The sequence below is a fragment of the Pelobates fuscus genome, chromosome 6, assembly GCF_036172605.1.
Source record: "Pelobates fuscus isolate aPelFus1 chromosome 6, aPelFus1.pri, whole genome shotgun sequence".
Lineage (NCBI taxonomy): Eukaryota > Metazoa > Chordata > Amphibia > Anura > Pelobatidae > Pelobates > Pelobates fuscus.
The window spans coordinates 44,735,079-44,759,813 of NC_086322.1; the positions used below are offsets into that span (position 1 = coordinate 44,735,079).

The following is a 24,735-nucleotide window of genomic DNA, read 5'->3' on the forward strand; positions in this document are numbered from 1 at the left end:
CAGTCCCTCGGGTGGTGGTTGTTAGAGGTGCCGGAGGTCTTCGGCGGTGAGCAAAGGTAGGGTTCAGGCTTTGCTTTTGTTTGTGTTGGGACGATGTATGAGGCCTGATCAACCTTATCCGCGTGATCCTCTTCCCTGCGGGAGCCGCAGGTATTTTCCGTGTGCGCGGGGGGCGTTGTCTAGGTGAGGAGCTGCTTGCCTGCTGCAGGGCATGTTGCAGTGCCCTTTTCTCCAGCTTCAGCCAGAATGCTGCCATGATAGCCTCTAGTTTGGTCTCTAGCGTGGTCTCAGGTCTGAGATCTTGTTTGCGAGGGAGGCACGAGGTGTCCGCCATTAGGGGTGAGTCGGCAGTTATGTGAGTCGCTTGTTTGCTGGCCTTCACCTCCCCCTCACCTCTGTGAAGCGTAGCTCTCCCGTGTTGGACCGTGTTCACCCCCGACGGTCCCAAGGGGGGGGGGGTAACGGGGCGTCTGTCTCTCCGTAGCAGTCGCTGGGTATCCTCGTAGCGGGAGAGCGTCCGTCTCTCCCGCCTGGTGCACACAAGGCCGCATGTTGTCACACGCGTGGTTACTCGATTTTTACCGGGGCACCGACCCCTACAACCAGGCCCAGCAGTGTCAGGCGCCGGAGTGGGCTCTAGGTGGTTCCGAAATTAAGCTTGATGGGGCCTTGTCTTGCTTTCGTTGGCAAAATTGTGGAGGAGCTTCAGTGAAACACGTCTGTCCTCCATGACAGTTAGGCCCCGCCCCTCTATAAAAACCTTTTTAATTTGACTTGCTAAATTTCTGTCAGGATCGGGACAGGGATCCAACACGCAGAGTACAAAGAGTGGAAAGGTACGTATACCGGGCCTTAGAATGGCCGGACTAACGTACCGAGAGTAATAAAGAATAGTCAGAGACAAGCCGAGGTCGAGGGAACGAGAAGACAGATAAGCGAGAGACAAGCCGGGTCAAGGGATAACAGAGAAGCAGGATAGTACAACGAGCCGAGTCAAAACCAATAGAGCAAACTAGAATACCAGAGCACTGAGTGACTAGACAGGCTAGAACCACGACAGGGCAATGAGCTGAAGTAAGGAGTAAGCTTAAATACCCTGGCTCTGGATGGAAATCACGCCTCTGACAAGTACCGATTGGATATCGGACACTTGAGTGACAGATTGCTCGTGATAGCGTCATGACGTCACGTATTGAGCGTCCTGCTAGAAAAGGACGTGGATTCCTCGCGGCCGGTGTTTAAGTGACTGGATGAACCGCGAGGAACGGAGGAAACAGCTCGCCTGGACGGATAAATCACCAAGTCTCTACCTCCCTTAGAGGTAGAGGCCTCAGGTACCCTGACAATTTCTATCCCCCAGGAACAGATCAATTCTAGAATATGAACAGAAGGATTTTGAGAAACAAGAAAAATCCTTTTCTTTCGTGTGGAATATCCTCCAATAATCCAGTAATTGAGCTTGTTTAATCAGTTCTGAAATTTTTTTAGCATTCACCTTCAAGTTTCTCTAATTGCTACTTTTTGTTTTAGAGCTCCGATCAAGCTCTACATCAAGAACACAGTTGAAGTCTCCCATAACGATAACTCGGCCCATTTTAACACATTCAATTTTATTAAGCACTTTTTTTAATAAATGTAATTTGTGATTGATTTGGCGGATATATATTAACTAACGTATATTTTTGATTATTAATTTCTGCTACTTAAATAATGTATCTGCCTTCTATATCTAATTCCTGATGTAACATTTTTAGGGAAATATTTCTCGAAAATAAAAAGGCTACTCCTCAAAGAGGCGCTAATTCTAGTAGGAAAAAACTTTTAAGATTTAAGATTGTTTGGTTTTTTTCTTGTATTTTCCAATGGGTTTCTTGGAGAGCTGCTATCTGAATTTGTTCCTTTTTTAAAAATTCAAGGATTGTATATATTTTAAATTGTGAATTAATCCCCTGTGCATTGATCGTTGCTAATCTCATATTATTTTATGAATCCTATTTCTTTTAATTGGAGGACTAAGAGCAAATTGTGTTTTATGAATTTTTTTTCACTTTTTTAGTTCTACATGACATTTTAACTGTCAATGTCATAATACTGTTTGCTTTTACTGCAATAAAATACACATATTTGTATTTAGCAGTCTCACGTGTAAAACCGTACCCCCTATTTACAGGTTTTATGTTGTTTTGAGAAGTTACAGGGTCAAATCTAGCACGTTACATTTGAAATTGAAATTCGCCAGATTGGTTACGTTGCCTTTGAGACTGTATAGTAGCCCAGGAATTAAATTTACACCCATAATGGCATACCATTTGCAATAGTAGACAACCCAAGGTATTGCAAATTGGGTATGTCCAGTCTTTTTTAGTAGCCATTTGGTCACAAACACTGGCCAAAGTTAGCGTTCGTATTTGTTTGTGTGTGAAAAATGCAACAAACGCCAATTTTGACCAGTGTTTGTGACTAAGTGGCTACTAAAAAAGACTGGACATACCCCATTTGCAATACCTTGGGTTGTCTACTATTGCAAATGATATGCCATCATAGGGGTAATTTTCATTCTTGGGCTACCATACGGTCACAAAAGCAACATAAGCAATCTGGCGAATTTTAATGTGAAAAATATGAAACACAAGCCTCATATTTGATGCTGTAACTTTTGAAAACACCATAAAACCCGTACATGAGGGGTACTATTGTACTCAGGAGACTTCGCTGAACACAAATATTTGTGTTTCAAAACAGTAAAAAGTATCACAGCAATAATATCGTCTGTGTAAGTGCTGTTTGTGCGTGAAAAATGCAAAAAAGTCACTTTTACTGGCGATATCATCGTTGTAATACATTTTACTTTTTTTGAAACACCAATATTTGTGTTCAGCGAAGTCTCCCAAGTAAAACAGTACCCCCCATGTACAGGTTTTATGGTGTCTTGGAAAGTTATAGGGTTAAATATAGTGCTAGCAAATTAAATTCCCTATACTTTCGGCATGGGTTGTCAGGCAGGTCCCGCTAATTGTAATTAAGATACCTAACTATGTAACAATATTACATAAATATATGTGTAGAATTAATATATAGTGATATATAGATATATATATATATTATTTCGTTCTACGTGTATTTTGATATAAATATATATATTATCACAATACGGTTAGAACGAAATAACACACCTCTATATATTTATTTTTAATTATTTTTTTATTTTATTTAACGTATTTACATTTTTTTTATATTCTATATATAACAATTATATATATATTTTTTTTTAAATTCTTTATTTTTGGTCGTGACATAGAGCAACATGCAATTTAATAAGACAGTTGGATGGCTTGCGCAGAAGCCCATGGCGGTATAGTAAGACAATTCAACCGTTAACATAACAGTGCGGCTTACGCAGAAGCCCATATATGCTCAATGAAGTGGACTCGGGCAATCGACATTACATGCTGTGACCTGTCTCTGCACCTTTCTGGTTTGTAATGTATCAACTAGGCATCTATAGGTGCCTTGGTGAAGGAAAAACGCCCTTTTAGAGTAGCTTGTAGGGGCCTACGCAAAGGCCAGCATTTGCAGTGTGCCATACGCATTTCACGGTTTACAGTGAGGTCGTTGTGAGCCGCTTGTTACTGAGGCAACTCATATGGTCTCTGCACTGTGAGGAGCTGTCACTTTAAACAGTTATACCTACTTAACATTTTTAACAAACTGAAATTCAAGAAAAGAAGGAAAGAGAAGGGAAGACCGGTAGCATGATAAGAGGGAGTTTAGAGTATATGACAGCGTTGTTTTCCCCCGGTCTGTTTGTGAGGTTGCGAGAGAGAGAGAGAAGAAAAAGAGAGAGGGGGGGGGGGAGGGCTGAGTAGAGGTGAGTTGGACCCGATGTCGGGAGAAGGCAGGCGTCCGCCCGAAAGGTAGTCTCCATGTCCCTGCGAGTATGCGGGGCACTTGTTCAGGGATCTATGTATTCCTCCCAGGGTTCCCAGACCCTACGGAAGTGTGTGTATGTGTCTCGCACCTGGGCCGTGAGTTGATCCATAAGGCAGGCCTCTTTGATATTGCCTATGGTTCTGTCCATGTGTGGAGTGTCAACCTGGAGCCACGTCTGCGCCAGGGCGCGCCAGGCCGCTAAGTTGATTTTGTTCACCAGTTTTTGTTCTCTGTTCAAGAGGTTATCTATCGGTTTGGCCAATAGGCACGTCCAGGGGTCGGGCTGGAATGGTCGTTTGAGAACGTCTGTCGTGAGTTGAGCTACCTGTTCCCAGTATAGGGAGACTTTCGGGCAGGTCCACCACATGTGGAGGTAGGTACCTTTTTCCCCACAGCCTCGCCAACATACATCGGAGGATGTTTTGCCCATTCTGTGTAGTTTGACTGGGGTGGTATACCACCTCATCAGTGTTTTATAACATTGCTCTTGGTGAATAACACAGATTGAGGACTTGGCCGCTGCCTCCCATATGTCTTGCCAATCCCCGCTATCCAGGGTTTGACGGAGGTCAGCTTCCCACTGAAGTATGTACGAGGGCGTTTGGGAGTCTTTTGTGGGTGCGCTTAGCTGCTCATACAAGCGAGTGATAAGGCCGGTACGCGGCCCGCCAGACATGCATAATGCTTCAAAGAACGTGGGCTTTGCCCTGGCCGCTGCTGCTATGTTGGGTTTCTTGGCAAAGTCCCTAAGTTGAAGATATCGAAAATAGTCTTTATTGGTTAGGGGGGCCCTAGTTTTCAGATTGTCAAAAGTGTGGAATGTACCATCCTGAAACAGGTGACAGTAACGTTGCGCTCCCGTGTCCTCAAGACCTCGGAAGTCCCTTGGGGTCATGCCAGGAGGGAAGGCTTTATTGCGAAGGTAGGGCGTCAGAGGCGAGACAGGGTACGTGAGGGCATATTTATGAGCTGTAGTATTCCATATCCGAATTGAGTTTAGGATGGCCGGGCAGGAAGTGCGGATCTCTGGGCGGTCAGGTTTCGGGACCCAGATCCAGTACTGGGGGAGGTCGGCGGACATAAGGTGTGTTTCTAGGTCAACCCACCTGTGTGTGTCAGGCGGTGAGTGCCACTCTATAATTTGTGCTAGGTGGGCTGCCAAGTAGTAGAGGTGGAGGTTCGGGAGCCCCAGTCCCCCTCTGCTCTTAGGGGTATACAGTGTGTGTCTTGCTACTCTGTGCCTCTTCCCTGCCCATATGAAATTGTCTATTGCGGTCTGTAGGGGTTTAAGGTCGTTTTTAGTTACTGCCACGGGTAGCGCCTGGAAGATGAAGAGGAGGCGCGGAAGGAGGTTCATTTTAATGGCGTGTAGCCGTCCCATCCATGAGATGGGTTTGTCATGCCAGCGGTCTAGGTCTCTGCGTAGGGTATCGATTAGCCTTTGGTGGTTTACCTTGTATAGTTCCTTGTGGTCTCGTGTGAGCTTAATCCCTAGATATTTTATGGGCTGTGTGCTTATTTTAAGGGCCGTAGTGCATTGCAGCCAGAGGATGTCTGCGTCTGAGAGCCCTATCGGCATGCCGACCGATTTTGCTATATTGATTTTGTATCCAGATACCTGGTGGTACATGTCAAGAAGCTTAAGGACATGAGGGATTGTTTCTTTAGGGTCTGTTATGGTAAGTAAGAGATCATCGGCATAAGCCGAGATTTTAAATTCATCGGACGCAACCTGTACGCCTTTGATCGCATTGTCTGTTCGGATGAGGTGCAATAGGGGTTCCAGCGCTAAAACAAAAAGGAGGGGAGAAAGGGGGCAGCCCTGGCGGGTGCCGTTTTTCAGGTCAAAGGGAACTGGCTGCGCTCCTGGGATGAGCATTTGTGCTCTTGGGGCGGTGTACAGAGCCTTAGTCGCCCTGATAAATGTTTCGGGAAGGTGCATTTCCTCTAGGAGGGCAAACAGATATGGCCATTGTATTCTGTCGAAGGCCTTCTCTGCGTCCAGGGAGAGGACCAGAGAAGGCGTTCGCTTCGTGCTTGCCCACCACACTATGTCCACGGCTCGTCTCGTGTTGCCGTATAGTTGTCTGTCGGGGACAAAACCCACTTGGTCAGGGTGTACTAGTTCTGGGAGAATGAGGTTGAGTCTAGTGGCCAAGATCTTTGCATATACTTTAAGATCAAAGTTGATGAGGGAAATAGGGCGATAATTGGCCACCTCAGTGAGGTCTCGGTCAGGTTTGGGAATCAGGACTATGTCTGCTGTGGAGAGGTCCACGTTGGGTGAGTCGTTGTCTGTCCAAGTCATGTACATTGCGGCTAGGTGGGGGATCAGCTGTTCCCTGAAAGTTTTGTAGTAAGCACCGTCGAACCCATCTGGGCCCGGGGCCTTCCCCCCCTTGAGGGCTGTGATTGCCCTGTCTATTTCATCGTGTCCTATGGGTGCTCCCAAGGGCGCAGTTTTGTGCGCCGGGAGTAGCGGCAGATGGGCCTGCCGCAAGAAGTCCGTAACAAGGTCTAGGTGCATGTTATTCGTAGTCGTAAGTGTCGGGGAGTGGTTATAGACTTGGGCATAAAATTTAGTAAATTCTTCATTGATATCCCTTGGGTTGTTAAGTACGCGCCCCTGAGTGTCTTTGATGGCTATGATGTTAGACGTTGTGCGTTTGGGTCTCAGGGCTCGCGCTAGTAACGTATCCATTTTGTTGGATTTTTCATAGTAAAAACGTTTGGAGCGGACCATGTCTCTACTGACCTCGTCCAGCATGAGCTCTCTGAGTTGTCGCCTAATGTCTGCTAGGTCTCTAGTGGTATGTGGGGTGGCTCCCTGTTGGTTTCGTGTCTCCGCCCTGCGCAAGAGCTTCTGTAGCTCCGCTAACTTCTCAAGTTTTTTCTTCTTTAGGTGTGTGGCTGTCTTAATAAGCAGTCCTCTAATCACCGGCTTATGAGCCGCCCACAGTGTAGTGGGTGATACGTCCGGGGTGTCATTTTCCTGAAAGTAGCGTATGATGTCTGCTAAAATTGCTTCCTTTGTCTGGGGGTGTCTGAGTATGGAGGCGTTGAGCCTCCACCTCCAGGAGGTATGGGGGCCCGGCACTTTTAGGGTTATGGCAATGTCAGCGTGGTCGGACCAGCTGATGAGGTTTATGTCCGAGGTTTTCAACCACGACATGGCAAGCGAGTTAACTAGGAACATGTCTATTCGGGAATAAGTGGTGTGGACAGCTGAGTAAAAAGTGTAGTCACGTACACTCGGGTGCTGTATCCTCCAAGGGTCTAGAAGGCCCGTGTGGTCTAGGAATGCGTTGAAGAGTTTGTCTTGTCCTCCCTTATTCTGGGACCTAGGTAGTCCCGGGCCTCCACCCCTGTCTGCTGCTGGGCAAGGTGTGGCGTTGAGATCACCACCTAATAGCAGGATTCCCCTGGGAAGTCCTAGGATCAGTGTCTCCAGGTCTGTCCAGAATGCTCTGTCAGGGACATTGGGCGCATAGACATTGATCAGATGGTATGTGTTAGAATGAAGCATGCCTGACAGGACCACGTACCGCCCCTCTCTATCCTCATATGTGTGAGTTACAGCGAGTGGGCAATCTTTATGGATCAGTATCTCAACCCCATTCCTCTTACAAAGTGCCCTAGAGGCGTATGCTCTGGTGTACACATGGTTCGTGAGCTGTGGCCCTGAGATGCGTGAGAGGTGGGTTTCTTGAATATATGCTATGTCGGCCTTCTGCCGTCTGAGTTCACGGAAGAGAAGCCGTCGTTTATTTGGGCTGTTGAGCCCGTTAACGTTTAGTGACGTTAGTTTTAGTTCCATTTCGTGTAGTTACTTGGAAATGTACTATGCCTGGTTATGTGTGTGCGGTTGTCCGCACGCCCTGCTAGTCCAAGACAGGCGACCTAGTCGTCTCCCCCAGCAGGTCCGGGTGTGGTGGGTTGGGTCGGGGGGGGGGAGGGGTCGGGGGAGAGGTAAAGGGAGAGAGGGTATGGGAAAAAAAAAGGGGGCTATAGAGGAAAAAAGAGAGAGAAAAGGAGAGAAAAAGAGAGAGAGCGAGATTTACGTTGGTATTTCCAACGTTAGAACAAAACACTTATATACACTGTACTGTACAATTCCGGGACTTATACTATGCCAGGAGCTCTGGGGGTGGGTCACCTCCGCGTCAGGGGAATCACCTCAAAACGGGGGGGAAACTCAGCCGAAGAGCACCCCGGCATTGCTCAATCAGAGCGAAACGTCTAAGGACGTTGTATACCAGCTCCCGATCCCTGAGCCCTGTTAGCAATGAGGGGGGAGGGGGGGAAGACCCAGGGAGCCGCGCCAGGATATCCCCGCAGCGCCACGAGGCACGAGCGGCACCGTGAGTCATCCCACCCCCCTGCGCGCATCCACAGGAGCACCCGCCAGAGAGGCTGCATGTGCGCCAGCTATGTAGAGGAAGCCGCCCAACAGGCGCGTCTAAGTCAGGGTCCCACCCCCTCCCTGTGACTCTGCCTTGAGGCGGGCTCACACCCACCGGCCAATCAGCCAGTGTGGCCTGCGTCCCGCTCTATTGTTTGTATAAGGGTACTTGCCCCCTGCTTCCCGCCATCTACAGCATACCCCTCTGCCATCTTGCTCATTATGTGGAAAGCGGTCATTTGTCTGTCATTTTCTGTGCCGTTTCTTTTTTATTTTTTTTTATTTTTTTTTTGTCTTTATGATTTTTCCCCCATTATTTTTCTTGCGTGTTTTTTTTTTTTTTTTTTTTTTTTTTTGGGTAATTTCTTATTATATATATATATATTATTTTTTCAATAATTTTTCCCCCTGCTGGTCGTTAGCGAAAATAAACTATTAATAATAACCTGCCTCCTCAAGGCGTCCCCTCCACAATCAAGTCCTCCCCCCCCCCCCCCCAACAGAAGTCACTTCTCAATCACCTCCCTCTCAGAGGCCCGTGCTGGAGTGCCAAAGCACGCCGTATCATGGTATCCTCCCAGCCCATTAAACAGTGTCAACCTGTACCCTGCCTTCACACCGCTAGCATCAGGTTGAAACGGGACCAGAATTATGGGATGAAAACTCCCGGTGTCAGGGCATTTCAGGGCGCACTATCTTTGCCCACAGACTACCAGCATATAAAATATACATTATAACATTGCATAAGGAGCAGCGGCTGCTATCTCAGTCCCCTGAAGTATCATGCAGCATCAGCTAACTATGGGAGCATCAAAGCTAATCCCCTCGGTACTAAAGCCCAGTGTGCCCCCCAGGGTAGCAGAGGGTTTCAGGGGTAGTAGCATACATCTGATGACATGTCCCCACACTGTTATATTCCCCCATTATCAGAGTTTATGGAAAGAGAGGAACCTAAGTCTAACACAAACCAAAAACAGAGTAAAACCAGGGCATTTCTGTATACTTAAGTGATATCAAAGCGTCCAAAGGCTGTAGCAGGTCCCCCTGCCTTCTGCAATGGAGCCCCTCTGGGCGCTCCCTCCCGGCGTCATTCCCGCTGGATATCTTGGGTTTCGGCGGCAAAGTCTAGCCTGGCGAGAGTCCCTGTGTGCGACTGTGGGGGCTGGAAGTCCTCCGGCAAGTCCAAGCCCAGATCAGCCAGAAACGTGGGTATGTCCGTTGTAGGGAGCAGCACCGATGGCCTGGGGCCCTTGAAGACCAATATCTTGAACGGGTAGCCCCAGGCAAAGCGCAGGCCGTTGTTTCTCAGCAAATCAGTGACCGGTTTCCACTCCTTCCGTCGGAGCAGAGTGGCCGGCGCCACGTCTTGGTAAATTTGGAAGCTGGTCTCCTCGTGGGCAAAGGCAGTCGTCCTGCTGTGTCTCAAGATGGCCTCCTTGGTCGTGTAGTAGTGCCATTTGATGATAACATCACGGGGCGGGCTATTCTTTGGTCCTCGGGCCCGCAGGGCTCTATGTACCCTGTCCACCATCCACAGATGTGCCGGGATGTCGGGGAGGCTCTGTTTGAAGCAGGCGACCAGTGTCTCCTCAAGGGTCGCATCCGCCACCGATTCCGGTAATCCACGTATGCGCAGATTGTTTCTCCTGGAGCGATTGGAGACGTCCTCAAGCTCCAGTTCCAGGTTCGTCACTCTGGTAAGGAGGGTGTTTGTGACGGAAACCGCCTGATTGTGGGCTTGTACCGCCTTGCCGAGTTGCAGCTCGATGCGGGTTGTGCGGCCTCCAATGGCGGCTATCTCTGCTTTTACCTCTGTGGCCGTGCGCTGGATTTCCTCGGCCAGGTATCCTTCAACGTCCGCTAGGGACTGTAGGATGGCACTAGAAGCTGCCTCCGATGGGGTGTCGTGGGCCCGGAGGGGGTCCTCGAGGAGAGTGGCACCGGGGCTTGCAGTCGAGGGCACGCCACGTGCAGCAGGCCTCTGGGCGGCAAACATGTTCGCCACGGATAATGCTTCGGTGGTGCCTTTTTTCTTAGTAATTCTGCGGCTGGACATTCGGCCGTGGTAAAGGGGGTGCTCAGGGCACGGTTCACTGCTCCGAGATCGGGGCTGTAGCAGATTACAGGGCTTTATTGAGCGCCGGGGTGCGGAGCACTCGTTCTATGCGGCCATTTTCATCAGCGTCCAGGCCACGCCCCAACAATTATATATATTTAATCAGTATCAGTCTACGTGTAATTTGATATTTATATATATATATATATATATATATATATATATATATATATATATATATATATATAGTAAAATACACCTAGACTGTGTGTGTGTGTATATATAATTGAATTCAATTAAATTGAATTGAATTCAATTCAATTAAAAAAAAAAAAAAATATATATATATATATATAATTTTTTTTTATTTTTTTTTTATTTTTTTTTTTTATTGAATTCAGGCAGCAGGGGGACTAACTGTCATTACAGGCAGTCCCCCTGCTGGCAATGCCTGAGCCAGCTAACCCGGCCATGAGATTGTGAGGTCCTCGCAAGGACCTCACTCTCACATGGCCGGGGGGGCTCCCAGGAGGAAGGACGTGCCGCGGGGGGCTCCCTGGGAGTCCCCCCTAACCTCGATCGCCGGCGTGGGATCGCCGGCGACCGGGTAAGTAAGAAAAAAACGGAGGGCATACTATTACGCCCGGTGGCGTTTAGAGCCGCTTAAAATAGGGCGTAATAGTACGCCCTCCGGTCTTAAAGGGTTAAACATATGACTTTTGAAATCCAGTGCAGCACACACAACATCAATACAGTATATCTAATGTTTTCAGATCATTGTCTTTCATACAATCCAGTACGTACTAACGTATAATAAACCTATTCGTATGATGTCAAGATAACGTGATCACATGACACCCAGAGTATACTAATGCCACTGAGCGGGTCAGTACGGTTTGGAAGGGTTAGAATAGGCCAGCCTATTCAGGTGAGCATTTCCACTGCAAGTCGGACCCCCTTGGGGCATGCAAGGTTTAGACCAAATGCCTAGCGTGTCATTTGTCGTGAGCATTGACGTTTTCATGTCCGCCAATCAATGGATTGTATGGTGTGACGCCAGTAGCTTAGCCCTAACCGTACCATTTCCTATGGCCTTACATCTGAAGGGGGACCAGGAATGGTGCGGTTTGGTTTGGTTGTATGGGCTACTTTCATAATGGAAACACTCAAAACAGCGTACCATACCGACCCGAACTGTACCGTTCAGTGGAAACGAGGCACATGTCTCATTATTGCATAAGGTCAAGCCAATAATCATCAGATCTTTCCTCCACTTCCTAATAGTGTGCAGGTATATATATTTTTGTGAATCACATTTTTAGTGTAAAATAACTGCGTTCGAAAACTTCCCAGGCAGTTATTATTTCAGTTTAATTATTTTGGCTTAGAATTTGAAATTCACTTTGATTTCATGACCGTTCACACATTCACCATGATCTTAAAAATACTTCTAGGCCGGAATCCATGATCTTAAAAATACTTCTAAGAAAGAGACAAAACTTGCTCTGTTGGGCAGAATTTTGTTGTTCATAGTTTAAAGGGACACTACAGTCACCTGAACAACTTTAGCTTAGTGAAGCAGTTTTGGTGTATAGATCATGCCACTGCAGCCTCACTGCTCAATCCTCTGCCATTTAGGAGTTAAATCCCTTTGTTTATGAACCCTAGTCACACCTCCCTGCATGTGACTTGCACAGCCTTCCATAAACACTTCCTGTAAAGAGAGCCCTATTTAGGCTTTCTTTATTGCAAGCTCTGTTTAATTAAGATTTTATTATCCCCTGCTATGTTAATAGCTTGCTAGACCCTGCAAGAGCCTCCTGTATGTGATTAAAGTTCAATTTAGAGATTGAGATACAATTATTTAAGGTAAATTACATCTGTTTGAAAGTGACACCAGTTTTTTTTTTCATGCAGGCTCTGTCAATCATAGCCAGGGGAGGTGTGGCTAGGGCTGCATAAACAGAAACAAAGTGGTTTAACTCCTAAATGACAGTGAATTGAGCAGTGAAATTGCAGGGGAACGATCTATACACTAAAACTGCTTTATTTAGCTAAAGTAATTTAGGTGACTATAGTGTTCCTTTAATTGACTGAATATAGTGAATAAACTCGCACAGCTTCTTGTAAACGGCAGCTCTATCTGCAATTGTTGCACAGCCTCCACACCCAGAGTGCGTAACCAGTTTGAAAATAATGCAAACTATTTCCTCACTAAATCATCCTGCAGATCCCATGTCTATACACCTTTTTATCCAGGTAGGTAGTAGAGCAATTAGAATGCCTGTTAGAAGTCTGACAATAGATGCAAGCATAGACTTGTATGTAAAACTCTACAGAAAGGTAGACACCAGGTATATTAATTTAACTGAGCCAGGCTAATCTGTATTTATTAAACTTGGAATTGAGGAGAAAAGGACAATTTCAAACTTAAGCCCAATATATCTTTAAAAAAAAAAAAAAAAAAAGTTTTATACAAAATTAGGTGCTCACTATATACTTAAAAGGGAGACAGCAGTCAATCCTACAAGGATTCACAAAACCTTGTGAAAATACAAGTAGGTGACTGCGCCTAAGAAATTTCTTTTTACCCATAAGTGAGATCACACATACAACATATATGTACATATGTCAACAGTCTTTGTCACACAATATTCGGTATCTCAGAGGAAAAAATGGGAACAATAATAGTGCAACATATCCTTATAAATAAGTGAAATAAAGTATTGTAGCGAAAGCTCACTCACAATTTGTAGAGCTATATTAAGTGTGGAAGGTATAATCCTCGTCTTGGGATATGTATTTAGCAGTGATAATGGTAGACTTTCCAGTGTATCAGATATGTGAAGACAAGAGTAAGGATATCAAATAGTGCAGCATGTATAGTAAAGTGACTGTGCATACAAAAAAATGGTATCCCACTCACATGGAATAGAGCATGGACCTGCTCCAGTATTGAAGCATTATGTAGATACAATCACCATCTGGGATGTATGTAGTTCAGGAAGCCAAAATAAATCAAGTTGTATTCTGAAATAAAATTTAGAAAGGATTAACTTTATTACGATAAACAGAAAAAATAATAAAAAGTAATATATCATTTAATAAAATGTTAAACAAAAATCTGCCCACCAGTCAAGACACAAGACTTTCTTTTCCCACAGAACAGAAATCACAAATCTGCAGTGATGTTACTACTGCAAAGGATTCTGGGTGGGCATTTGCAAATTAGTTCACGAAGAATCACATTTTTGCCTCATTCCCTGGAGTCTCTGTTTGCTGTATACAACAGCTTTAAAACCAACCACAGTATTTTCCCCTGCTACCTCCTGTCTCAAATCCCCACAGTAACATTTAGATTGTAAGCTCACGGGTAATCTAGCTATGCACTTTGTATAAAATAGCTTAAATGGTTAGATCTCAGCTTACAGGCAGGGCCCTCTCTACCTTTTTGTATTTGTCTGTGTATATTGTACGTCCTCCGCTAATTGTACAGCGCTGCGGAATCTGTTGGCACTTTATAAATACCAGTAATAAATAAAATATTTTAAAACAGATCTCGTATCTTTCACTAAGGAATAGAGATTATTCATTCTAGCTCTGTAGTTAGGGATTGTAAGCCAGTAATGTGATCTGCAGTCTGATCGTTAATCTTGTTTCCCTTGGTCAGAAATGACTCTTATTTGCTAATACCAGGCAGAGTTTGAAGATCTGAAATGGATGAATTTTAAAATGCCAGGGGCTTGCACATGATGCCAGTGTCAGTTAAGACAATTACACACAATTTACTCTTTCAATCTGTCTTGTTCTTTTTATTCTGTAAGCCTTGTATTTGCTTCCTTTTGTTGCTGGTTTTGAATAAGTGATTTTAACATTAAAAACTGTATGTGGGACTTGTGAGTCACAGGGAATCTTGGGTTTGGTACAGTTGTAGGCTTTTTTCCATGGAATGTATTACTCACGGCATATTACTTGGCATTTCATAGTAGCTGAGGAAATAATAAAGACTCAACTGAAGTTGTACCTATCATTGTTTTGGATTAGAAATGGCATTGCGGAGTCCTGGATTGAGTTGTCATAGGACATGCTTTTGGGAGCATCTCCCTGCACATACCCTGATATCTACAGGTTTACATAAATCTAGTATTGCTGATAACATGATGTCCGAATGAACTGGCTCTATCAGTGGACATGACCAGGTATATGTACCGACAAAGGTAACATTAGGAGGCTAGTGCGCATGCACCATAACAGCATTTGATTAGTTACAGAGTTTGACTCGGTTCTCACAGGGAAGCACCCTGTAATGCAAACTTTGCAGTTTCCATAAAACTAGAATGTCTAACATTGCAGGGTTAAAACTAAAAGACCACTGAATTGAGATGTTTCCTGCATCTCTCTAACTATTCCCTAAGGGCGAGGGACTGGTTAAACCTTGTCTGAGTTGAAGTTAAAAACTCATGTCATCTGTTTATCTGCATCTAACTGGTTAGTCTATACAGTTTTGCTGCTAGGATGTGCTTATATATTGAACAGTTAGATATATTTTACAACATTCTCCTTGTTTATTAACAGTACACTGTAGCAATAGTCTATAATTCATAGAGCTTTACAAGACACACACTTTAAAACATAAAGGGAAATCTGTAATGATAAACTTTGGTTTTTTTTTTCCTCTCTAGGAATGCCTTTGTGCCAAAACATCTCTCAGACGCATACGTCCATCAAGAGCCTACTCCACCAGCGAATCATCTGGGTATATAATTTTATTAATTGTATTTAATATATTCTATTGTCTCTTTATGTAAATTCATTTGTAAATAATGATCAACAAACTAGCATGTGTAATTAAGGCTTTTTGTTTCTTTGTGTACATTGTCTTACGAGCTGCTGTGTAGTTTGTATTTCTGACACTATAGTGTTTAACTATAGAGGGGGACCGCCTCCTCCCTTCCGATCGAACAGGAAAGGTGTTTTTACACGCCATATCTCAGAAGCCCCGCCTCCATGTCTGAGATACTCAATCTTGATGATCTTAGCCAATCCAATGCTTTCCCATAGGAAAGCATTGAGAGGCTATTGCGCATGCTAAGCTAAATGCCGCGCTGCACCAATCAGCATCTCCACATAGAGATGCATTGAATCAATGCATCTCTATGGGGAACATTCCGTGCCTCCATGCAGAGCGTGAAGGCGATAAACAGCAGTGCTGAACATTGTGCAACACTGGACTAGGAAGCACCTCTAGTGTCCGTCCGAGTTACTGCCACTAGAGGTGTTCCTAGGCAGTAATTTAAACACTTGTTGTTTTTCTGAAAAGGCAGCGTTTACAGTGCTCAGCCTGCAGTGACCGGTTATAGGCAGCAGATCAACTACATTAAGTGGTAGTGGTTCTGGTGACACAAGTGTCCCTTTGCTCATTTGTTTGCTTTGTTCTTCCATTGTATTTGATACAGGGAGTTGTAGTGTATATTGTGTGTAAACATATACTGTCTTCATGTAAAGCTTTGTCCTTTTTGGAAGTCACATGTCTGTGTGCCCTTCATGGCTTGCTGGCTTCACTTGGTAAAACCAGATCTGTGCGCAGTATGTCTGTTCCAAGTAAGCTAGTTAGATCTCATCTACATTTCTATTTACTGCACAGAATCTTGAAATGTGCTCTCAACAATATTATTTAACATAATTTGGTTTATTATTATTAATGGCATTTTTAATAGCACCAACTTTTTCCTCCGGGCTTTACAATGTTGTAATGGGGGGAATTTAACGAACACATGAGACAAACTGTTATACATTTTGACAGGAACAATGGGTTAATGAGGACCCTGCTTGAACGAGTTTACAATCCAGAGGACTGTAAGGTTGGTTTGACAGTCTTTGTGTTGCTATGCATAAATTAACTTTGACGGCTGTTTAGGGGGCACATTTTTTTTTATCTACAATGAAAGTGTTGACTCAAGGTCATTATTTAAAGGACATAACTTTTCAGTGGCTAATCAGGACTTTGTGCGTTCATGAACGGAAGGTCATTCAAAATAGCTACCGACTGATCTGTTTGTATTATTTGTTTGCAACCAAAAACCTTAAATATGTATATTCATGGGGGTGGGGCCTGACTGCCGAGCTAGCTGGACGCATCACGGCAGAGCTCCAGGGGTGAAATACTAATTTACCCGGTTAAATTCGCCAAACGTGGTCTTAAGCACTCCTCGCACAAGCTGTGCACTCTCGAACCCCTGTGACTATGCACCTGCGGTAATATTGCTGGCGGCTCGAGGCTCCATGACTGGACGGGGTTGCGGCCTACGGGCGACTGGAGGGAGTCGGGGGGGGGGAGAGGTGGCTGTACTGACTATGCATTATATGTCACATATAACTTGAACAATCGCAATAACCTCTAGAGCCAGCGGAGGTGGCACATTATTTCTGCATCTTGACCTTTGTGTTAAACTAGCATAGTAAACTTTGAGCAAACCATATACTCTCCATGCCAGGAATTTCTGATAGGAGTGCATATATTGTGTTCGATCTGTACATAGACATGATTTCCTGGTAATCATCTTGAGACCGTATAATTTGATAATTTGTTATAAGCTTAGATGTGCATTGCTTAATCTGTTTGAATCTTGCTTTTCAAAATAAAAATAAAAAGCTGTATATTTTAGCATTTAGCTCTATAAGCGTATATACTATACTACTGTCAAGTACACACTTGCTATGACTCATGTATCTCATTTCTATAATATTTTTTTATGCCTCTAATAAAAAAAATGACAAAAAAAATTTATATTCATTTCAGAGAATCCGCTCTGACAAAATCAATATTCTGATCACTGTAGTATATTTCAAGTTGTATTTTCCTTTTCTATTTCCGCATTATAAAACATATGCTTGACTTGCATACTACTCCCCCCCGAATTTCCTTCAGCAATGTCTAGTCATACCAGGAAGTGGCTAATATCTCAGCCAATCTCAGGTCTAGCTTTAAGATAAGTAGGAGACATATTGAACATACAAGTTTATTTCTAAGCGGGTAATGCTTCCTTTAAAATGTACACCATAAGCACCGAATGCACTACAGCTTTTCATTAGGCGCACGTTAAATCCAGTTGTACACACATTATAGTTCACTATAAATACTGAACATTTTTTTTTTTTTTTTAACTATTTTGTATATTTTAGGATATAAATGAGATGCCAGCATAGATTGAATATCATCACTTCCTGAATTAAGAGTTCAGAAATGTGTTGCCAAACAAATGTGCTGTCTTTTTAATGTACTGTTTTTATTACAGATCATCTGCTGTTAAAATCATTGCTGCCAGCCTCCTTTTCACAGGAGGTGGGATTGGGGGCACAGTTCTTTATGCCAGCTGGGATCCCCGATTTCGAGACAATGTGGAAAAGTCTATACCTTACTCGGAGAAACTTTTTGACTTTGCACTTGGACCTGCACAGAACACCTTGCCTGTTTCAAAGAGACCAGTATGCTATTTAACTACTTTATATAAGAGCACTTCTGAAAAATGTTTTATAAGAATCTCACCATTTATGTAGTTTAAACTCAACTCTTGATATTACAGGAACAATCTATGCATATGCACCATAAACAATACAGCTCAGTTCAGTGGTTATGGTACATTTAGTACTCCTTTAAATCCTTTGTGTACCGTAGCAATGTGGGTAGCACTCAATATGCGGTCTACTGTTTTCACCCACAAGCACCTGAGACATGTCTTGCCATTCTGGCATATAGACTCTTCCTTTAAAATGGTCTGCTTGAGGTGTTTTAAAAGTAGCTGATCTCAAAAGAGAACACCCAGCCTAATGGTAACAGGACATAGAAATCAAGTACTAGCAGAGGTTGTATAATTGCCACTCTGCAGTGATCAAACTTCCAAGAGGAGGCGATGTTGGTGAATTATCAAAATTATTCCAGATCAGTCTTCTGAAAAATTACAATTATGATATGAATTTGGCCTGCCTTATTTCTCTGATCATCATTACTTTTTTTTTTAATACCCCTTCTTGACTGCACCCCCAAATGCCCCTGGACCCCCCATTTTACCATTTCTTAAATCTTTATTTTATGCCCGGACCTAGGTCCTGGGTGCTGCCATCTTTGTGTGGGCAGATGAAGGCCCAGTGGGACTTGTCATCTGCCCACAGTAGATACCGTTATGAAATTCCTGCGCATGCCTAGTTGAACATTTAGGCATTCACTATTGTCCGAAATTCAGACGAGAACTTCGGCTATTCATTCATTTGTCAGAAAGACGACTGAATAGACATTTCTAACGAACGAAGACCTCTTCATTTGTTAGTTTAGTTTATTATAAGGGGGGAGCTACCGGCTCGCGGCTCCCCCATTGAATATGTGAAGCACTGCTCCTCGCCACTTCCTAACCCCCCACCCTCAGCCCCCCATCATTCATATTGGCATACGGGAGACTAAAATCTCCCCAATGCCCTTACTCACTATGCTGCAAGTAGGGGCATGTCTACTAAACAGTGACTACAGGAAATCGAGCGGAATTAAGCTCCTTCTTGGGTCATAGATGGTCAAGCGTAGGTAAAATGCATACTACAAAGTAGTCCTTGCTTTGTCTTATGTTTTAAAGAAAACTAGATCAGAAAGGGAAGAAAAGAGGAAGCGATTGGGGAAAGGCAAGTTCGGCATGACAGTGCCGCTTTAAAGGATGATGTCCGTTTCTATGATTGTGTTTTTTTTATTTTTATTCATTTTTAAATATTATGTTTATAAGTTTATGTATTCTCTGTATTTAACAAACCTGGGATGGTGAGTTGAAAAGTAACATTAAATGTAAAAATAAACACGCTTATTTATTGTTGTGGGGCGGAGTACTATCTTTAGATCCCCCTTACCTATTTCATCAATGAAAGCGTTAAAATCTCTTAAAACATATTAAATAACAAAAGTGTTTTAGGGACTTTTCATGTCCCTTTCTGTTCTATCCTGTAACGGAGTGCCTCTATCTTGGCTCCCTGTCAGTCATTCACATAGGCTCTGCCCGTTTCTGTAATTGAACTCGAGGTACTTCTTCTCTTAATTAAATGTGTGCCCTGGTTGAGCTGAAATGTATTGTGATCTAAATTCCCAAATTCTTAATTACCAATCTTTACCTACATATAAAATAAAGCGTCATACGAAAAAGTGGCTAACGCAAGTTATGAGTTATCACAGTATTCAGTGTTTTCTACAACTCAGTGATTTTTTTTATTTTTTATTATTTTTTACAGCTATGTAATTTCTTTAATTTACTTGAATGCATTTTGCTGCTAGGCCTTTTTATTTTTATTTATTTTTTTTCTTCGTAGCTCCATAGTACATCTCTCTGAGCTCAGCCAGTAATGGTTTATATGTTAGAATGTTGAGCAACTGCTTGCAGTTTTAAAAACAAGCGCTTTAAGCAATACACGGACATGAAAAATTGTTCCATTTACTTATACTTTATATCAATACTTTTTTATATATATTTTTTTATTATATAGTTATGTAAGAATTAGAACACTTTACATGTTGGTATGTTTTGATTGATGACTCCAGGTATCATCTGGACCGTTAAAGCTTTCTTCTGTGACTGAAGCTATGAAGGAATCCAATCAGCGGAAAGAGAAGGCCGCAGCTCCCTCCAGTGGCGACGCTGAAGGTAATGATGCAGATCAGGTCATAGAATGGATTTTAATAGTAGATAAATGCTAACTGGTCCATGTAATCTGCTTATTCTTTATCTGAAAACCCAGGCATTATTTTTCTTCTTTCCATCTTAAGACAGCTGTCTGTATATCAAGTACTCTCTCTTTACTGGAATTCATTTTTTGCATCTCTGCTGATTTAATTCTAACTTACCTTTAAGAGATTGGTGTCTTGACCCCAAAATTACATTCTTGTAAGCATTCAACCATCACTATTGCACATCTTAAATGTGTAATATATCAAGTTATTTATTTTTTTTCTCATTCATTTTAGCTTCATCGCATGTAGCCCAAATACTGTCTGCCACCGGCGAAGCAGTCTCTGTACCAGCAGCAGTGGTGTATGAGGAAGTAGTTAGCAAAGCTCCAGAATCCACAGATCAGAAGGCAGACCACCATGCTGGTATGTGTTAACCAGCTTCCCTCCTAAACTGACTAAAGCTTGTTTTGCATTACATTGTATGTAAACACCCAGTTACCTGCACCTTGGCTTCAGAACTGGGTTTTCGCAAGGTAGAGAAACCGATATATGGGCTCTATCCTGTCCTTATGCACACCTGCCTTTTTGTAAATGTCATCTACCTCCCCCCTCCTCCTGTACTCTGCAGCAACGTTTGTAGGTCATACTCTATGGCTGCATTGAAGCAGCCAGTATGCAGTGAATCCTATCTCCTGAGTTCACTACAATGAATCTTTGCAAGCTGCAGTAGCAGTCTAAATGCCCTGTGTAGGGCTTGGTGTAATTGTGCTTACTGTGTGTGAACATTATGCCCACCTACAGACATTTATTTCTGGTTGTAGGTTGATTGCCCTAAAATGCCATCATGTTCCTTAGAAATACTAATCTAGTTATTCATCCCTCTGTCACGCATATGGCACTAATACCAAGTAGGTGTTAGATACAGTGAGAGCAGGAAATAGGGGAAAGATACATTTGTAGTCCATGTAGCCTGGCAGGCTTTTGTTTGCTGTATCCCGCTCCCACTTAGTATTGTCATCAGAGCGAGCACAATACATTATCCCTCACCACCCCCACCCCATCCAACACTGTCAGCTGGCCATATGAAACATGGTTTCCTTTTCCAGTAACATACCCCCAGAGCATAGATCCACACCTGTTTATTAATATATTGGATAAATCTATAAATGGTCTAGGTTCCTTCCATTACATTTTTATGTTGGGTGGCTGAGGGTAGTTGCAATGTTTCCATTCTCCTGGCTCTTCTACAAGGATTAATAAGACCCAGAAGGCTTGAAACGTTAACACTCTGTTTATTTGCTGAAAGAAAGATCTATTGACATTCATAAAGTGCCTTGCTCTTTTTTTAAAATACATTTTATAAATCTTTATTTAAATTGGAAACCTTTTCTACTCTATATATGATACATGGCTGCTATGACCTGTACATCATAGGTAACATTACATGTCTAGTCATACCTGGGGTGGACATATATGAAAACGTTTACTGCAGGGCTATATTCAGATCACTGCTTCCTACAGTATATGTTTTCTGTCAATGTTATTTAAAGGGACACTATATGCACGCAGACCACTTCATCTCAATGGGCTTGCTTGGATGCAGTAGCCCTGTCCTTATAGACCTGCATTATAAAACAGTGCTGTAGCGGATAATAGTCATACTGACCGCCACTAGAGGCTAATCGGTTATACTGATGGCCACTTGAGGCGCTATTGCTGCACTAACAGAGTAAAATGGTCACACAATGCCTTCTTATGGGGAAACTTTAATACATGTGTGGTGCTTGCTGTGCATGCACATTAGTTCCCAATGCTACGCTATGAGGAGTATTGAATTGGAACATTGTGGAGGAAGCTATGCATCCTCAATGACTAAAATGTGTGACTGCCTTTCATTCTCTTGGTGATGGACTTGGCTGTAGCTATTGGACTACGATTAATCTCGGTTTTGTATTTTGTTTAATGTTGAAATCCGTTTTCAAGTTGTATGTTTTATTCCTTCTATAACCTATGCTGACTTCTTTCATTAAGGAGAGCATTGTAAGGAGTGCGAGCATGAGGACTCTCACGCCTTGAAGGAACGGCCGGCAGAGGAAGTGGCCGCTCGGCTGGTGGAGCAAGAAAAAGAAGAAAAACACAGGATTGAGTGTATGTGATCTGTAATATCTGCTGAAAGATTTTGCACATCACCACATCGAACTAGTTTTTCATTGTGCCATAATTGTTTCTTACCCGGCAGCTTGGGCTACCTATAGTAGATAAACCTGCCAGTACTTATCGAACGGTCTGCGGACTTGCATAGGCCATTCTCTAGCCGTGTTATTGGATAAGGGAATACAGAGTGCATGGAAGGGAAGCTTCACATTTAAGGCCAACACGGACACATTAAAAAAAATGTCCGTCAGCTATGTTTTCAGTTAGGATATTGCGGCCTCCACTTTGAGTTCCTGACAGTTCACACCTTTGTAAATATGTAGAAACTGTTCTTGCATGTTTGTGCTATGGAGAACTTGCTCATTACACTTTTTTTTTTTTTTTTTTTAAATTGCTGGACCCTTATCACTGGCAGTTGTATTTCTAGGCAGATAGACGCTAGTAACCTTGATCCCAAGCTCCAGATAAGATAAAACAAAAGTTTGATGTGCTTCTTGTTTTTATGTTTTGTTTTTGTCCGGCATATCACTGGGAGATGAATGGGTTGTAAAGAGCTTACCATCTGTGGTGAGGAGTAGTTAGTAGCAGGAAAGATTCTGCATCACGATCCTCTCTCTGAGAAGGAGACCATATGTTGGGACTTAAGGCTTTACAGTGGCTCATCCTGTTGAATTGCAGTGTTAAGGAACAGACATGTTTCCTCTCTTTGGGTTTATGTACAAAATCGTGGCTTAGTAAATTGGGAATAAAGTTCACAACAAATAGAAATGTAACCGTGTAAAAGACCTGTGTCTTCCTTCATACTCCAGCTATAGCAGCACTGCTAGAAGACTCCCTGAGCAGTACTGCCCGGGTGACCTTACAGGCCATCAACACACAGGAGTCTGCAGTTCAGGCTATCAATTTCCATGCTCAGAAACTGAAAGAGGCTATGGACGACTCCCAGGTAAATGCATCAACAATGTATATCTGATTTACCTCTGTACACTGTGCCGAACCTTGGTATGTTACGTTTGCTGTTTGTAATAAAACTAAATCTGTTTTCTTTGTGTCAGTATATTTCCTTACCTTTTTAGTTGGCTCAAACATCAGCCATATTATGTACCTGGATACAAATTTTTACAGTTATTAGTCCCTGTGTTTTTTTTATTTTATTTTTTTTAACCCCTTAAGGACCAAACTTCTGGAATAAAAGGGAATCATGACAAGTCATGTGTCCTTAAGGGGTTAATAAGTGTTAATCAAAGTGTGTGTGTGTGTGTTTACACTCACTAAATCCCTCAGTAGCAAACTAAATAGCCACTGTTTAAGGGACACTATAGTCACCTGAACAACTTTAGCTTAATGAAGCAGTTTTGGTGTATAGAACATGCCCCTGCAGCCTCACTGCTCAATCCTCTGCCATTTAGGAGTTAAATCCCTTTGTTTATGAACCCTAGTCACACCTCCCTGCACGTGACTTGCACAGCCTTCCATAAACACTTCCTGTTTATTGCAAGTTCTGTTTAATTGAGATTTTCTTATCCCCTGCTATGTTAATAGCTTGCTAGACCCTGCAAGAGCCTCCTGTATGTGATTAAAGTTCAATTTAGAGATTGAGATACAATTATTTAAGGTAAATTACATCTGTTTGAAAGTGAAACCAGTTTTTATTTTTCATGCAGGCTCTGTCAATCATAGCCAGGGGAGGTGTGGCTAGGGCTGCATAAACAGAAACAAAGTGATTTAACTCCTAAATGACAGTGAATTGAGCAGTGAAATTACAGGGGAATGATCTATACACTAAAACTGCTTTATTTAGCTAAAGTCATTTAGGTGACTATAGTGTTCCTTTAATCTCCATACTGCAATCCTGCACTATTCAGAATTGTTGCCCTTAGAGGGACTCACAGTATAAAATATGCACGACTTTCTGTGCAAAAATAATGTACAAATTTGCTTTGTTTGCAAGACCTTTTAATTTCACATCGAAGAAGAATGAGATGCTTTCATAAATTGCATGTGATGGTGCTCATACTGATGGTATCTCATGTTCATGATATCTCCCATTGGGGTGGAGGGGAGGAATGCAAACTGCTGTAATATCTCATGTACTAACTGCAGGAACTGGTGCAGGACTCTGTGTATAACAGTTTATGTACAATTTCCATGCTTGGAAGTAGGGTTGGATGTACATGGCATATCTTTCATTTGTTTGGTAGTTGGCATCAGACTTTATTTTATGCTTTTACTCACACATGCATGCTACACATTGAGATTTTTTTTTCCATTGGCTTGTTTTCTGGTCTGTTAAGTGGTAAGTTCTGTGGTTCCTGTTAGGCCTGTCTGTGACCCGCCTTTGTCCTTGTGAAAGTTAGCGGTATACAGCAAGATTCATTTGTTTGATTTGGACATTTGCCCCTAGTTTACTGGGTATGCTTAGAATGTATTGGCAAGAGGCTCACGTAAGACTGGCTGCTCTCTCTGTATCCATTTGAATGAACATTTAGACTTTGC

At 43.0% G+C, this 24,735-nt stretch overlaps 1 protein-coding gene across 2 annotated transcripts in view; it reads left to right on the forward strand.

Moving 5' to 3' along the window:
* Positions 1-24,735, forward strand: part of IMMT (inner membrane mitochondrial protein) — a 42,005-nt gene that overhangs the window by 5,808 nt on the left and 11,462 nt on the right. For both annotated transcript variants that reach the window (XM_063457640.1, XM_063457641.1), the window contains exons 2-7: positions 15,071-15,144; positions 17,684-17,873; positions 19,957-20,059; positions 20,380-20,508; positions 22,117-22,233; positions 23,049-23,185. In XM_063457640.1, coding sequence (XP_063313710.1) covers positions 15,071-15,144; positions 17,684-17,873; positions 19,957-20,059; positions 20,380-20,508; positions 22,117-22,233; positions 23,049-23,185 — 750 coding nt within the window. The remainder of the gene's footprint in view (positions 1-15,070; positions 15,145-17,683; positions 17,874-19,956; positions 20,060-20,379; positions 20,509-22,116; positions 22,234-23,048; positions 23,186-24,735) is intronic.